This window comes from Biomphalaria glabrata, chromosome 8, assembly GCF_947242115.1.
Source record: "Biomphalaria glabrata chromosome 8, xgBioGlab47.1, whole genome shotgun sequence".
In the NCBI taxonomy this organism is placed as follows: Eukaryota; Metazoa; Mollusca; class Gastropoda; family Planorbidae; genus Biomphalaria; species Biomphalaria glabrata.
Window position 1 is genome coordinate 1,079,022 of NC_074718.1, and position 17,087 is coordinate 1,096,108.

At 35.6% G+C, this 17,087-nt stretch overlaps 1 protein-coding gene across 5 annotated transcripts; it reads right to left on the minus strand.

The window, feature by feature from the left end:
- Positions 1–1,958: 1,958 nt before the first annotated feature.
- Positions 1,959–15,974, minus strand: LOC129927644 (uncharacterized). 5 transcript variants are annotated; one of them, XM_056037546.1, is made up of 7 exons: positions 11,600–15,974; positions 5,893–6,031; positions 5,574–5,657; positions 5,095–5,183; positions 4,522–4,640; positions 3,489–3,794; positions 1,959–2,700 (listed from the first exon to the last, which is right to left on the minus strand). In XM_056037546.1, the coding sequence occupies exon 1, from the start codon at positions 15,909–15,911 to the stop codon at positions 14,691–14,693; it is 1,221 nt and encodes a 406-aa protein (XP_055893521.1). In that variant the 5' UTR covers positions 15,912–15,974; the 3' UTR covers positions 1,959–2,700; positions 3,489–3,794; positions 4,522–4,640; positions 5,095–5,183; positions 5,574–5,657; positions 5,893–6,031; positions 11,600–14,690. The 5 variants fall into 5 exon arrangements, 4 of the variants coding, with proteins under 4 accessions (XP_055893521.1, XP_055893520.1, XP_055893518.1 ...); XR_008779277.1 differs by lacking the exon at positions 11,600–15,974 and adding an exon at positions 6,417–6,487 and having other exon boundaries at positions 1,959–3,794; XM_056037545.1 differs by having other exon boundaries at positions 1,959–3,794; positions 5,574–5,638.
- Positions 15,975–17,087: the final 1,113 nt, after the last annotated feature.

Sequence of the window (17,087 nt, forward strand, 5' to 3'; positions counted from 1 at the left end):
AGACATTACCATTCTAAATCTTATCATTGACACTAAGACATTACCATTCTCAATGAAATCATTGACACTAAGACACTACCATTCTCAATGAAATCAATGACACTAAGACACTACCATTCTCAATGAAATCATTGACACTAAGACACTACCATTCTCAATCTAATCATTGACACTAAGACATTACCATTCTCAATGAAATCATTGACACTAAGACACTACCATTCTCAATGAAATCATTGACACTAAGACATTACCATACTCAATGTAATCATTGACACTAAGACACTACCATTCTCAATCTAATCATTGACACTAAGACACTACCATACTCAATGAAATCATTGACACTAAGACACTACCATTCTAAATGTAATAATTGACACTAAGACACTACCATTCTCAATCTAATCATTGACACTAAGACACTACCATTCTCAATGTAATCATTGACACTAAGACACTACCATTCTCAATGAAATCATTGACACTAAGACATTACCATACTCAATGAAATCATTGACACTAAGACACTACCATTCTCAATGAAATCATTGACACTAAGACACTACCATTCTCAATGAAATCATTGACACTAAGACATTACCATTCTCAATGTAATCATTGACACTAAGACATTACCATTCTCAATGAAATCATTGACACTAAGACATTACCATTCTCAATGAAATCATTGACACTAAGACACTACCATTCTCAATGAAATCATTGACACTAAGACACTACCATTCTCAATGTAATCATTGACACTAAGTCATTACCATTCTCAATCTAATCATTGACACTAAGACACTACCATTCTCAATGAAATCATTGACACTAAGAAATTACCATTCTCAATGAAATCATTGACACTAAGACATTACCATTCTTAATCTAATCATTGACACTAAGACACTACCATTCTCAATGAAATCATTGACACTAAGACATTACCATACTCAATGTAATCATTGACACTAAGACACTACCATTCTCAATCTAATCATTGACACTAAGACACTACCATACTCAATGAAATCATGGACACTAAGACACTACCATTCTCAATGTAATCATTGACACTAAGACACTACCATTCTCAATCTAATCATTGACACTAAGACACTACCATTCTCAATGTAATCATTGACACTAAGACACTACCATTCTCAATGAAATCATTGACACTAAGACATTACCATACTCAATGAAATCATTGACACTAAGACACTACCATTCTCAATGAAATCATTGACACTAAGACACTACCATTCTCAATGAAATCATTGACACTAAGACATTACCATTCTCAATGTAATCATTGACACTAAGACATTACCATACTCAATCTAATCATTGACACTAAGACATTACCATTCTCAATCTAATCATTGACACTAAGTCATTACCATTCTCAATCTAATCATTGACACTATGACATTAACATTCTCAATGAAATCATTGACACTAAGACATTACCATTCTCAATGTAATCATTGACACTAAGTCATTACCATTCTCAATCTAATCATTGACACTAAGACACTACCATTCTCAATGTAATCATTGACACTAAGACACTACCATTCTCAATGAAATCATTGACACTAAGACACTACCATTCTCAATCTAATCATTGACACTAAGACATTACCATTCTCAATCTTATCATTGACACTAAGTCATTACCATTCCCAATCTAATCATTGACACTAAGACATTACCATTGACACTAAGACATTACCATTTTCAATATAATTATTGACACTAAGACATTGCTATTCTCAATGTAATAATTGACACTTAGACATTACCATTCTCAATCTAACCATTTGTACCGTCTTGAATGGTGTGAATGTTGATTGAATGGTATTAGGGCCTCTTCTGGCCTTGATAATTCTTGTATTCTTAATTAAACACATCACATATTATGGATAAAATAATCACAAACTCCTCTCTGGCAGACGAATATTTATTACATCAAATAATAGTTCAGAAAGTAGGCAATCTCAGCCATACAATATCATCACAAATTATTTCACATCAAATACAAACTACATCCATAGAAAAAGCTCCAATTAGGTACTCATATTATTTAATCCAATTTCATAAAACAGAGACACCTCCGTCTCTTGATACATCATAGCGCTAACTTACCAAAAAAAAATGTGGTCATGTGATCAAAAATGGTACCTCTTTGCTTGACAATGTGTAAGACCCATTTTCACGTGAATTGAAATCATCTCGTGCATCTCACTCTAATCATAGTGTTACACCATTGACACTAAGACATTACCATCCTCAATCTAATGATTATCTCACTGTTATCATTGGCACTAAGACATTACTATTCTCAATGTAATCATTGACACTAAGACATTACCATTATCAATCTAATCATTGACACTAAGACATTACCATTCTCACTGTTATCATTGACACTAAGACATTACCATTCTCAATCTAATCAGTGACACTAGACATTACCATTCTCAATCTAATCAATGACACTAATACATTACCATTCTCACTGTTATCATTGGCACTACGACATTACCATTCTCAATCTAATCATTAACACTAAGACATTACCATTCATTACCATGAGTGCAGTGTTTTCATAAACCCTATTACAACCTACTTTCCTCTATGGCAAAAAGGTGCCTGAGTTAATCTTTATAGTGCTTACAGGAGCACCCCCTTACGCCATCCTTGAAGATACCATTTGGCATGCAGTCGCCCCCCATGTGGGATAATTTTCCAACCCATCACAGCTGTTGAATGATAAGTATTTCTTCTATACTACCCACACCAGCCTCCAGCAGAACATTTTTTAAAGGTAGTTCTGCCAGTGTATGAAAGTTTGGTGAGAACTACTGCTTGGATATATATATATATTTAATTGTGAAACTTGAAAAAACGTCTTTTTTTAAACAAAACTAAATATAACTTTTATTACAACATAACACTAACCCTAATACTAACCTAGATGAAATGAAATAAGTCTAGTAGCAATAATATAAAATGGTATTTTAAACAAAATCTAACTCACTACAAAAAACCTTTCTGTACAGTTTCAGATCCCTGGGTAATTTGCACTAGACCATTTTTGTAATTTCACCATCCTCACTGCATATCCACCAACCAATCGCTAATTTCTCAACGTTACCTTGGAAACACCCACACACACACTCCATAACACTGCTATACACATTTTTATGAACATACAAAACAAAAACATTGTATAATTATGTCTTTATATAACTTTTGTTTTATAATTATTTTATCTAAGTAATTGACTTAGTAATTGTAATCATCGTCCTAAATATAATTTTGAGATCTTGTTTTCTAGTCTTAACATTATGAAAGATAACAATCTAAAAGGTTAATAGTTATTGAGCTAACAAACTAATATTAGAAAATGGTAAAATAAAAAAATCACTGAATACAATATATATACAGGGTGCGTAAAAAAAATGTATACACACTTTGAACTGTCATAGACAATTTATTTCCCGTTCTACAATGCTAAATTTCAGCACATGGAAAGCTTAATGTCTAATTAGAAAAATAAATGTGAAGGTGGTTCTGTACCACACACAGTACCGGAGTGGCAAGGAATTAACTGCAACATGGCAGACGTGCGTTTGAGTTTTGAAGAGCGGAAGCAGATAATTATCAAAATCATCCAAGCCATAGCTGTCTGCGCCAATAGCTGCAAAGCCAGCTGCTGGAGATGTGGGAATTGTTGCATTGAACAGAACACCATCAAAAGCTCCAAGTGCATTTGTACCCTAAAAAATAAAAATAATTACATCTTATTTATATACCACAGCTTTAATCATTAAAAGATTCCTTCCAATAAGTTTCAAAGAGAAATGTTTAGGATTCCGAGCAACACAGAGTAAGCTTAGTTTTTTTAAGTTTCAGTCTAATTCATTTTATATAATGCTCAAGCTCAGTTTACTAACAGAAAGCATTTTAATAGGTTAGTTTTAAAATTGCAGGAGATAATAAGAACAGTTTTATTACATTTTTGGTTCTCTGCAGTGGCAATGGACAAAAATATTCACAATGAAAAGCCAATTTCATTCAAGGAATAATTATGTTGGACTAAGTTCAACTCTAATTGCCTTTTTCAACAGCTCTATGTACATAAAAGTTTTGGGAATTCATCTATCAACATGTGACATCAGCATAATGTCATAAACTCTTCTAATAATTTTTTTCATGACATAAGAGATGGCAGATGATATAAAGGTTATCTGTTTCTGTGGCCTACGGTTAACAAGGTTGTCATGTGGCCAGCACAATGACCAACCGCCTTTACTTTTCCCCAACTAATATCAGGTACCCATTAGAGCTGTGTGGATTCAGAGGCGCCCAAAGATCCAGAAATTAAAAATCTTAGTCTTCACCAGGATTTGTACCCAGGACCCACGGTTTGGAAGCCAAGCGCTTAACTGTTTAACCATGGCGCCTTCATTTTTTTTATTTTTTTTTTTCTCAAAAATTGTATACCTTCAAAGTCATCAAGATGAGGCAGAGGAAATGGTTGGGAGGGACGGGGTCAGAATATGATCCTTTTTGTCCAGTAGATATAGTGGTCAGTTTGTAGACTTCATCAAGCCAGACACAAACTGTGAAAGATGGAATGTGATAATATGAATATATATATATGAATACAATATTAAAGTGCTGACTTATTTATTACTAAAGCATCTCCAGATTTTCTTTTGCTAAGTCTTTCTTTTAACCAACTGGTGTGGCACAGCAGTAGGCTCTTTTTTTTTTTCATTGCAAGTCTTTTTGTCTACCAACACTCTTTAAACTATTTCCCAGGTGGATTCCCTTCTTTAAATTTCTGTCTGTTAACATTTCAGCAAAGGTACAAGATATGAATACATTGCTTATGTCCTGAGAATGTTCTGCATTAGACACTTTAGGCCTACTCCGCTACTCTATCACCTAAATAAATTAAGTTATGCTTCTTTTCCTTGGTCTTTGTTTCACTGCCAAGTTTGATACTTAATACAAAAAGAGTCAAAGGAATTCATCAGATTAATTTAATATTTAAAAATAGAATTGACTCACCATTAGCTGTCCCAATGAATGAACCATGATGTCAGGTTGACCATTAACCCTATCTTACTGTACCAGACATTCATGCTTGTTAGTTTAGCCTAAAGATAACAATGGTAGTGATATTTTAACATTCTACTAAATTTATATAACTGGTAATAAAATATTGTTAAAACAAAAGAAAGTCCATAGAAAAGAGATACAAATAAAACATAAAACAGTCTAATTTAAAACTAAATAAAATGATTAATTAACACATTCTTTTTAAGACTGGATGGCTGCCTGGTTGTGCAGTATGCACACTGGATTATCTTTCACAATGGTGCCAGGTTCATACTCTGCCAGCTGACATCAAACTTTTGAATTCATTTGTCAGTAATTATATTTTCTTTTTTTTTTTTTAATACAAGCCTCATGCAATAGCAGTCTTTAACTTTTTCTTTATTGTTATAAATTATTTTAAGCAGAAGAATCTAATGAAATATACTTACAAAACTTCCTTTAAGATTTCAAGTTAAAAGTTGTGGGTGAACATTATCCCAGGGTATACCAGGACCTATACAGATAGAGTGAGTCTGAAATACAAATAAAGTGATTGTGTCTGAAAAACTTTTTTCTTTTATTAATCAGAGTTAATATGTCATCTAGGTATGTCAAATAGATAGGTTTTCCAACCTGTAGGTATGTCTGACAGATATGTCATAAATAGTCTTACAGTCTAGTAATGTAACATGCTACAAATTTTTTCTTTAGAATCTTAAGGGGAGGGGAGGGAGGTAAGAAGAGTGCTTTTAAGAAATTATTACTCACTATGGTTTCAATTACAATGGTCAGGTCAGTTCATCAGGGCTGATCAATCCAACATAAGATCCACTATTTGGTAATTTACCTACGCCACTGTCATGCTTTAAATATTTCCAGCCAATAGAAGTAAATTGAGTTGTATGTGCTGAGAAAGGAAAAAAAAAAATGTTTGTAAAATGTTTTACATATTTTAGTTGCTCCTTCAGAGTTGAAGATAATTTACTTCCTAGTCCTAACTTCCAGAAGGATGACACAGCAGGCAGGGTATTAACCCAGGACCATCGAGAAGTCCAAACAATATACCACACGACCAGGCAGCCAGCCTGTATGTATTATAAGTGTGATTAAATATGTTATAAATCTATATTTTATATGTATTATAAGTGTGATTCAATTTGTTTAAAACTACAAAATTTATTTTTTTTTAGGTTTACTGTTTTTGACAGTCAAAATAGTGGTTTACATTTTTCCCCCACCATTTAAGAATTCCGATTACAATATAAAATTTAAAAAAATAGAAAAAAAAACACATACAAAAGATTTGTAAAAAGCCTTGGCAGTCACATCAAACATTTTTTCAAAACCAACAACATGCACATCCTTGATACAAAACACACACACTGGTCATTTTAGTAATAAGATTCAATCTTCATCAAGTGTTAACAGCTTTATGCATACATTTGTACTGAAAAAATGTGTACATGCAATCACATGCTAATCAATATAAAAGGAAAAAAAAAAATTAAGTTATTTCACATCCAATGTTTATCTCCCTTCCTTTTCCTCCTAGCCATCGACTACATAATGAGGAGAGCAATGAACCAGACTGCCTTTGGTATTCCATGGCATGAACAACTCCGATTGACGGACTTGGACTTTGCTGATGATGTTGCACTACTCGGGGAAACAAATAAATGCATTCAAGAAATGACGGAGAGCCTAGACAGAGAGGCACCCAAAATTGGACTCCGCATAAACTTGGATAAGACTAAAATTATGCGAGTGGGATATAAGGCAAAGGGTGTCCCCGTCAGACTTGGCGAGTCAAAGCTTGAAGAGCTGGACAAGTTCACGTACCTTGGCAGCATCATAACAAATGATGGAGATGCTTACCATGATGTAGCGTGCCGAATAGGAAAGGCAGGGAGCATTTTCCAAAGGCTGCAGCCTATTTGGACTAGCCAAGCCATTGGACTCGAGACAAAAATACACCTTCTCATCACAATCGTCATTCCAACTGCTACATATGCATGTGAGACGTGGAAGTCATCTGTCAAAATTGAGAAAAGACTAAATGTGGCTCAACAGAGATGGCTGAGACGGATTTTGGGAGTCAGTTACACAGACCGGATCTCAAACAAGGAAATCCTATGCCGAACTGGGAGTCGAACACTTAGTGAGGTTGTGACTGAGCGTCGCATGAGGTTTGCGGGACATGTTCTATGTCAAAATGAATTACGCACACCAAGAGTTGCGATAACATGGAAGCCAAAATGAGGAAAGGGCAAACAGGGACGTCCTCGTATTACCTGGCGACACACCTTCATGGAGGACCTCAGAACAGTGGACACCAGGTGGGAGGAGGCTTCAGACATTGCCAGTGACAGATCATTATGGAGACAGCTTGCCGCCCAATGCGCCGAACGGCGCGGGAGGACCTAAGTCTAAATCTAAGTCACATCCAATGTTTTCACATAATTGTAGATGCACAACATTATCAATGTGTATCATTTGACACACTGAGTAAATTTACTCAAATGATTTCAGAAAAAAATTTCATATTTATTTACAATTGTGATGTGCTGTGTGAAAATATTATTCTAAGTTTTGCCATAATCAAAAAGGATTCATAGAGACATGTCAATCAAGTTCAAGGTTGACCTTGTTTGTTTTGTAAAATGTTTTACATAATTCGGATGTTCCTTAAGAGTTGAAGATAGTTTACTTCCTAGTCCAAACCTCCCGCAGGACGACGGGGGATGGGAGCGGGCAAGGTTTGAACCCTCAACCGTCGATAAATCCGAACGACAGTCCAGCGAGCAAACCGCACGACCAGGCAGCCACCCTTGCATAAGACTACTATAAATAGTCTGAGTGTAGTATTGAAGTACAATAGTAAAAAATGTTCATGTTTGTAAACATTCATTGTAGTATGTGTGTAAAAAATTCAACAATATTTACATCTGTGAATTGTTTAAAAAAAAAAAATTCAGGTCAACAGTTCAAGTAGTTTACATCTCATTGTTTACATTGCTGTGCATGCTCAGTAGTAAAACAAAATATGTACACACAAAATAAACACATCTGGTATTTGTCATATTACAAGTTGACAATAAAATACAATGAGTAAATAGATGATCTGTTATTGATCATAAGCATAATAGGTCAATAGCACTTGAAGTGTCATGATGACCCAAGAGAAAAATGTAACAATAAAGTGTCATGACCTATTTGAAAAATGTGTAGAATGTTAAGTTGACTTAGTTGACTACTACTACTTGGTTCTAAGTGATTTGTACTGGTTATTTACTCTATTAGAATGTCCTGGCTGATGTGTTTAATGTCATTATTTTCACTTGCTTGATTTTCATGTATTATGTATCTGGATAAAAGTCAGCTATTACATTTTCATGTCCTGGAATGCTTTGTAAATCAAATTTGTAATCTGAGAGAATGAGTGTCCATCTGTTTATCGTGTCATTTTTTAGATCTTTTCTTTTTAGTGCCAGTTAATGGTTTATGATCACACTTAATGCTAAAAAATCTTCCTAACAAGTAATTCTTGAGTTTTACAACTGACCATACAATGGCTAATAATTCTTTTTCAATCACTGAGTATTTTCTTTCTGTTTCAGATAATGTTCTACTGATGTGTACTATTGGCTTAAAAAATGACTCCCTTTGCTGTAGTAGGCATGCCCCAATACCAGTGTTGGAGGCATCAGTGTATAGTGATAGTGTTGATGTTGGGTCAATACTGGCTAATGCTAGTTTCTCATTAAATTTATCTTTTAAGTTACTTAATGCTAGTCTACTTTTTTCATCCATACAAATTGTGTTTCCATGCTTCTTTTTAGTAAATTCAACAAGGGGTTCAATTATCTGTGCATACTTTGGAATGAACTTTCTATAAAAGTTGCAAAGTCCTAATGTCTTTCTTAGTCCTAGGTTCTTTTATGTTTTTAATCTTTGTTAGGTTTGTTTCAGTGGGTGTAATTTTGTCATTGGTAATGCAATATCCTAAGAATTGGATTTCAGGCTTGGCTAGGTTTAATTTCTTGGGGGCTAATGTCATGTTGTGTGTTCTTAGTCTTGAGAATATTAGCTCTAGTACATGAATGTGTTCCTGTTGTGAGTTGGTGAAAACACAAATGTCATCTACATAAGACAATACATTATTTATGCCTTCTAATAATTTTGACATGCATTTCTGAAATGTGGCAGTACTATTTATTAAGCCGAATGGCATGACATTCCAGACGTAGATACCTTCTAGGCCTGGCATAGTGCATTTGAATGCAGTGTATTCCTTAGAGTCAGGGTCCATTTTAATCTGCCAGAAACCTCTGTTTAAGTCCATTGTTGTGAATAGGGATGATTTACTTAAAGTTGTAATTATACTGTCAGTGTCTGGTAGGGGTTCTGGGTCTATGATTGTGCATTTGTTTATTTCTCTAAAGTCACAGCAGATTCTTACGCCACTGTCTTTCTTTTTTACAATGACCATGGGTGATGCATATTTACATGTTTCAGATCTCTCTATCTTCCCATCTTTGATTAAGTTGGTCATTTCTGTCCTAACTAAGTCCTCGTATGCTTTGGGGATACTATAGGCTTTTGTTTTAATTGGTAGTGCTTTGTTGAGTTTTATTGTATGTTCTATCAGATTGGTACATCCTAGCTTTTGTGTAATTACATCACCATATTTAACTGTCAAATTCTGTAACATATCATTTTCAATATTTGGACTACTGTTGTGTGTGGTGTTTATAGTGCTTACTGTATGTTCTTGTATGTTGTGTTTTGTTTCTACATCTAGTTCAATGGTGTGTCCAGGGTGACTGTCTTTAAATAAATTTAAGTTGGTTATTAGTTCAGTCTCTGTCTTGATCTTTTTTTCTTTAAGGAAAGTGAATACCAAGTCTGTCACGTTGTTGAGGACATTGTCAATAAGTAGCATGTCTAGGATTTGTGTCGGGTCCTTGATGTCACATTTTGCTAGCTCTAACCATTTTATCATATTCGTCCTCCTATCAAATATTATTCTGTTAAAGTCCCCATCTTTCTTTAATTTAGTGTCCCTAAACAGCTTGCGATAGAAGTCTGAATTTTTCCAAAGTGCTCTAGTAATCTAGTCTTTACTGCTGCATAGTCTTTCTTTTGGTCTACTGTTAAAGTGGAAATGATGTTGAGGGGTTCTCCCGACAAATTTGCTAGTAGGTGTTTGGCCATGTCCTCATTGTTAAGATTGTAAGTGGAGGCAATATGCTCAAATTGGACCAAATAGTTTTCAAGTGTTTCATCTTTTGAATTGTATTTATGGAATTTAGAAATGAATGGCTTTGTTGTAGACTGTTGGGTTATCATGTTGGGATTTGTTTTGGCAGCTTCTAGTTTGGCTAACTCTACTTTGTCCTGGCTTTCTCTTTGTTTAGTTTCTAGTTCTTTTAATTCTTTTTGATGAGCTCTTTCAGCAGCTCTTTCTTCCCTATCTCTAATTTGTTTCTTTTCTTCCCTTTCTTTCCTTTCTATTCTATCTTTTTCTTTTTCAGCCCTATCTCTTTCCTCCCTTTCTTTCTTGTCAGCCTTTTCTAATTCTTTTTTGATAAATTCCTTTTTCTCATCCCCTTCTAGTTCCATGACTTTCACTAGCTCTAAAATTTTGTCATAGGAAGACATGTTTAATGCTTTGTGTGCTCAAAGTAGTTAATTAAGTGAGAAAAATGTACTGTGTTACACTTATCAATACAGTGTGTGTCAATTATTTTACATGTGTGTATTATACAATAATAAAAAATGTAATCAATGGTTATAATGTAATGAAAGAATGTAATGAGCATTGTCAAACAAATATCTAGATATAGATCAAGATTTACTCATTAGTTACTCAATTCAGTATTATAAACTATTCAAATTCAATACTCATAAATATCAACATATGTTATACATGTGTGCTGTTGTGCCAAAGTAAAATAGTAAAAAAAATGTAAATTAGTAAAAGAAAGAAAAATATATGTACAGTATAAGTGAAAAGGACAAACACAGAAACAATATAGAGAACAACACAGTCTGCTTTTAAAGAAATTAATAAAAAGTAGAAATGCGACAGGAGAAATACAGATATATGGATACAGGACTTTTAAACAAACAACAATATAGATACAGATTAAGTACACTGACAGAAATACAAACAAGACTCAACAGCTAAATAAATATTTTCCCACTATATTCTATGACCTCCGTACCAACAAGGAGAGCCTCAAACGCATTGGGCCTTATAGAGGTTAAAGAACAAATAGGATAGACCCTAATAGATCCTATTATTATGATAGATCATAAAATAGTCCCTCTCCAGCCACCCTCAAAAGAACACTTAGAAAAGTGAAAATGGTTACTCACTAGTGACTATCTTCAATAGTCAACAATACTTAATTGGATACTTTAAATTATATCAATGTATAACAAATATATTCAATAATTGATCAAAACTTACAGGGGCTTTCTAGTGTAGTCTGATGTAGATAAGCTCAATACTCTTAGTGTAGATCCATAGTCCAGTGATAATCCAATCATAGAATAAATCCGTGAAATAAGGTAATATATCCAATAGTCCAGTCACAAAATAAACCAATGAAATGAGGTAATATATCCAATAATGAGCTCAATAATCCAAACAGAATTAATTAAACTGGTAGCTAGTGATCCAATAAGGGCTTAATACAAATAGTGTGGGCAACGATGACTAAGATGACAAATAGTATATGTATATATAATCCAAAGTACTTGATCTTTTAGAAGATAATCCAATAGTCTATGATTGACTTAATTAGCAATATACGACAGGAAAAGTTCTTCACAGAAGATGTTATGGAGAAGATTCTCTTCAGTTAGGACGATATGGTGGTATGACGTGCCCCAGTGTACCCCAATTTGTTACTGGAACAGTGAACAAATAATTAGGTGAGTCTCAAACGACGTACACCACGATGAATAGTGGACTTGAATGACGTCTGAATTGATTAGTACAGACAGGTTGCTGTACTCCGGCTTCGGCTTTTCTTCAGTAATTGTTTTCACCCATATTGCGGCTCATCAGGCATGACTGTATTCAGTTTCATACACACTAATTAAATCGACTCTTATGTGTATGAGGATGTTAAGGTAGTAGATCTCTAAAAGTTAAGATGAATGGGCCTTGACCTGTTGTTTATCATCAATCTGCATCAGATCTTGGTTCAAAGTGGCTCTTTGTAAGGTGAAGTTTCTTGTTAAAGTAATCAAATTGAAGTTTAATCTTGTCGAAGTATTAGATTAGAGTTCATAAGTCCTTATAAGTTTACAACAGAGTTATTTAAGTTTCTGGTTGGTAAAAAAAAAAACGCGCCTTCAGTGGCATGCTTTTAGTTCCTTAGCCTTAGGCGATTAAGGTCTTGCAAATGAAGCGATGACGTCATAAGATTGATAAGGTCATGTGATTAGTAGACTGTCCAAATTGTAGCTATTTATTTACCTTCAACTTGGTATTATATTTTAAGTCTAGTTGGCTACATTCCAGATCTAAGATAGCACACTAAGATCTAGGAATCGTTTTGAGATCATGTTGTAGCAAGGCCACCTGAGTTGATTTCTTGTTGAAGAAAAGTTTATTAGCCCTCTAAGTTTGTTCAATTGTTTTCGCCGCCATGATGGAAGAAAATAGTCCTTGTACTTCTACGCCAGATGGAATGTAGACAATCGACGATTTACTTGTTAAAGAGTGTAGGTTCGTTCTGTCATTTAAGACATACTGGCCACCAAATGTCACTGCCTGGTTCTGGTTGTAGACGTGATGACGCGAATGCTTCTTTTGGTATTGCTGTAATGTTCTTTAATTAAATGCTTTCTCATACGCACTAGATTTGCAGGTGCGTGAGAACACTAACGTACTGAACTCTCCAAACACAAACGTTCTGAAGTATTAATAAACGCTCTTGTAGCAGACAAGAATTTTATTACATATAAAATATAGATCACAAAAGATATTGGCGACTTCAGCCTTCACAAGATATAAACCAATAAGTACTGGCTGCTCATGCCATGTAGACAAAGCAATCACATTAATAAAATATTCACAATGTAAGTCCGAAGAAATCTTCTAAGTTAACACATGCTCAAATTTGTCACCGTACATATTACAGACAGAGAAAATTATATTACGGCCACTCTCTGCTGGAGTTCTTCACTAACTGACTAACATTGACCCTTATTTTTGAGTCGCTAAACTTATTCTCGTGCTTACCAGCACGTAATATTACAATAGGTGACTGAGTGTCACTTCATGTCACAGAGGTTCTAAAACTGAATTGACAAAATGTCTTACGGTTTTCTTTTCAGCTCCCCAGGATGTTCCTGCTAGGTGTTTTATTATGTTTAATCTTTGTGATGCCTTTTCTTTTAAATCTGCCATAAAGTGTTTTAGAGACAGTCTTTGGTCTAGTTTTACACCAAGATATGTTGGATTTTCTTCTTTATTTATTGGCTGAGAGTCTATTTTTAGGATGTAGTTTCTTTTTGCTGTTTTGTTGCTGTGGCTAAAGATTGAATAAACTGACTTTTCTTTGTTTATTTCCATTTTCCATAATTTTGAATATGTGGAGATAGTTGTGAGGGCTCTATTTAGTTTGGATTTAGTCAGCACTGGATATTTCTCTGTAGTCCAAATTAAAAGGTCGTCTGCATAAAGTGCCTTATTGAACGAAATGAGGTCCGGGAGGTCATTCATGAAGATTAGAAAGAGAGTGCAGCTAAGGGCTGAACCTTGTGGTAGTCCTTCTTCCAAACTTTTTTTACTAGAGATGGCACCTTCAAATCGGGTTTGGATGGTTCTGTTGTTTAAGAATGCCCTGATCCAGCAGTACATTTTTCCATGGATGCCCATTTTTTTCATCTTCAAAAATAGACCTTTTCTCCACACTCTATCTTAGGCTTGCTGCAAATCTATAAATACTGCTGTAGTGTGCTTGTTTTCATGAAACCCTTCTACTGTGTCCTGGATAAAATGAAAGAGGTGGTCTTCTGTTCTACTTGCTTTCCTGAAGCCAGCTTGTGCATTGTGGAGTGAGCAAGTACTTTCTAGCCACCAATAAAGTCGGTTATTGATCATTTTTTCTGCCATTTTGCCAATGTTGGATGTTAGAGATATTGGTCTATAACTTTTTGGGTCTCCAGGTGGTTTATTTTTCTTTAAAATGGGTATTATGTTTGCGGTTCTCCATTCCTGTGGTATGTCTCCAGTTTTCCATGTATGGTTGATGAAGTTAAGTATACAGTTTTGGGCCTGTGGTCCTAGTCCCCGAATCATTTCATTTGTTATTTTATCGGGTCCAGGGGATTTTCTTGACTTGAGGCTTTTTAGGGCAGTATTGAGCTCATGTAGAGTGAAGGGAGTGTCAAAGATCTGACAGTTGACTGTTGGAGCTTTTTCTTCTTTCTTTAAGATATTACTGAAGGCCTGGTCCAGTTGTTTTCTTGGCTTTGACTTGTTAATGTTGGCAAAATATTTATTGAAGGTTTCAGCCTTTTTAAGGTTTTCTGTTATTATGTCGTCAGTGCCTTTTATAGGTTGGGGGTTTGTTATTTGTTGCTTTCCTGCTAGTCGGTGCAGAAGGGTCCAGGCCTTTCGACCATCCATCTAGTTGTTCGCATGTTGTGGTCCACTTTTTCTTTTTTTCTGTTTTAATTTTGTATCTTATAAGCCCTGTCAATTTGTTGTACGTTGTCTTGTTCTCTCTAGTAGTTTTTTTTTTTATAGTCTTCCTGGCCATGTTTCTTTCTTTTACTAATTTATCTAATTCAGGTGTCCAAAAAGGTTTGTATTTCTTAACTTGGCCTCGAGGGATGTATTTTTTTGCTGCTTGTAAGATGTTGGAGACTATAGTTGTGTAGGTTGAATTGATGTCTGTCTCAATTATGCTTGATAGTCTTGTGTCTGTTTCTTGTGAAAAAGCTGCCCAGTTAGCTTTTTTATAGTTCCATCTTGTTGTTTTGTTGGATTGGTATCTACCTGGCGTTCCAATATTGAGGAGTATAGGCCTGTGGTCACTACCTATGTCTTCAAGTACTGTTATTTTAGAAGAGTCGGTAATGTCTGTAGAGATAAAAGTTAGGTCAGGTCTGCTAGTTGTGTTGTGTGCTCTGTGGAGGAAAGTTGGAGGTGTAGTTTTGTTTTGCAGAAGGTGTAGGTTAGAGGCATTTGTTACATCCTCTATTTCTTTGTTGTAGTGTGGGTAGCCTAGGGAAGGTGTGTGTGCATTGAAGTCGCCAGCTATTATTGTCCTTGTGTAGTGTGGTAGTTGTATGTTTATTTCTGCTGTTGATGATGGTGGGCAATAGTAGTTTTTGATGGTGTACTTTGTTCCTTCTCTCCAAAGAAGTATTTCCTGCGTGTCGATGTCTGTATTGTTCTGTATTTGTTTTACTGTGGCTTGTGTGTCGTTTCTTATGAGGGTCATAATTCCCTGGCATTTGGTGCAAAGGCATCTGTACTGTGTGTAGCCTGTGATGTTTATTTTTTTCTTGGGCAGTAGTGTTTCTTGTAATAGCGCTATGTGTATATCATGCTTCTTGAGTATGTGTTGGAGTTCTGTTGTCTTGTTTTGTAGGCCTAAGATGTTAAGTTGCAAAAGGTTTAGGTGTTTGCTGCTAGTCTGTTTTTTATTTCCAGTAGCTGACTTATCACAGGCAGTCCTGGAAGAAACTGCCATGCGCAGACCTTTTACGAGGCGACGTCTGAGCTCGTATGGATTTTTCGTTAAATTCCTTGGCATTTAGTGTAGGCTGGGTGTTTCCTCAGGCTTTTTTAAAATATATAAATATATAGTCCCCGCATTTTAAGGAAGTTTTCGGTCTTGGCAATTTTCTCCAATACTGACATAAAAGGAAACATCTAGGTCTGAAGACTGTAACCGGAATATCCATGGGACAAGGTGGGGTTGGCCAATGGTCCATTCTCCGCCATCCATAGAGCTCTCCAAATGGAACTTTTTTTCTGCAGTAGAAAGCTTAAAGTGGACTGTGCCCTGGGTATGCTCTGTGGAATAGTCACATCCTGGATCCAGGCCCCTTCACGATATCACATTCACCAGATTTAAAAAAAAAACACTTCATGATGGGTTTATGTCTAGTATTAGAATGTAGTGAGACAAGGACCTCCGTCTGGTGTAGTGCAATCCAGACCTCTGTCAAAAAGCACCTAGAGGGGGGAAGGTCCACTATTATTCACTTAGTGAAATGCAAGTGGAAAGGCAGTGGGGTTATTTATTTCTCTTGGTCATTTCCAAGCCCCGATACCCACACGGGGGAGTATCGCCACAGAGTGGAGGTTTGGAGTCAAGAGTTTTCCTTCTCCTAGATGGGTTGCGTTATTTAGGCTGACGTGCCCCATCAACACGAAGCTAAACTGCTTTTGAGGCGCCAGTGTTCCGCCTTTCATCCCTTCTCCTGTCAGTTTGTAAGAACAGGTTCCGCCGGATTTTTGAGGAAATCACACGTGAAGGCCAGGAGCTGGATTTGACTGTCAGAGGCATTTAGAGATGCAAGCCATGGGAGCATTTCTTGGAAAGTGGGTGCTTATCCCCACTTTCACCCCCGGCATTGACAGTGCTTTGGAACCCAAGGTATTTACAAGACATGTAGGTATCCAGATTCGACCGAATATCATATTTTACTATTCGACAATATTCAGCTCCGGTCAAATATAAAAAAGTACTATCCGGTGCACCCCTAGAAATAGACCATATGATGTATTCTTAGCAAGTCTTACATCTGATAACAGAATATATTTGTAAATGGAAAAAAAAAAGGATTACCTCGTTTCCGTCGCCTCTGTTTCCTTCATCTATTTCAGCAGTTCCTTTCGTCCAGTATAATTTTTCATCCACTATGTTAAGAGGTGGCTTAGTAAAGCATTCTGGATTAAAATACAACTACATTCTTGATTCTGA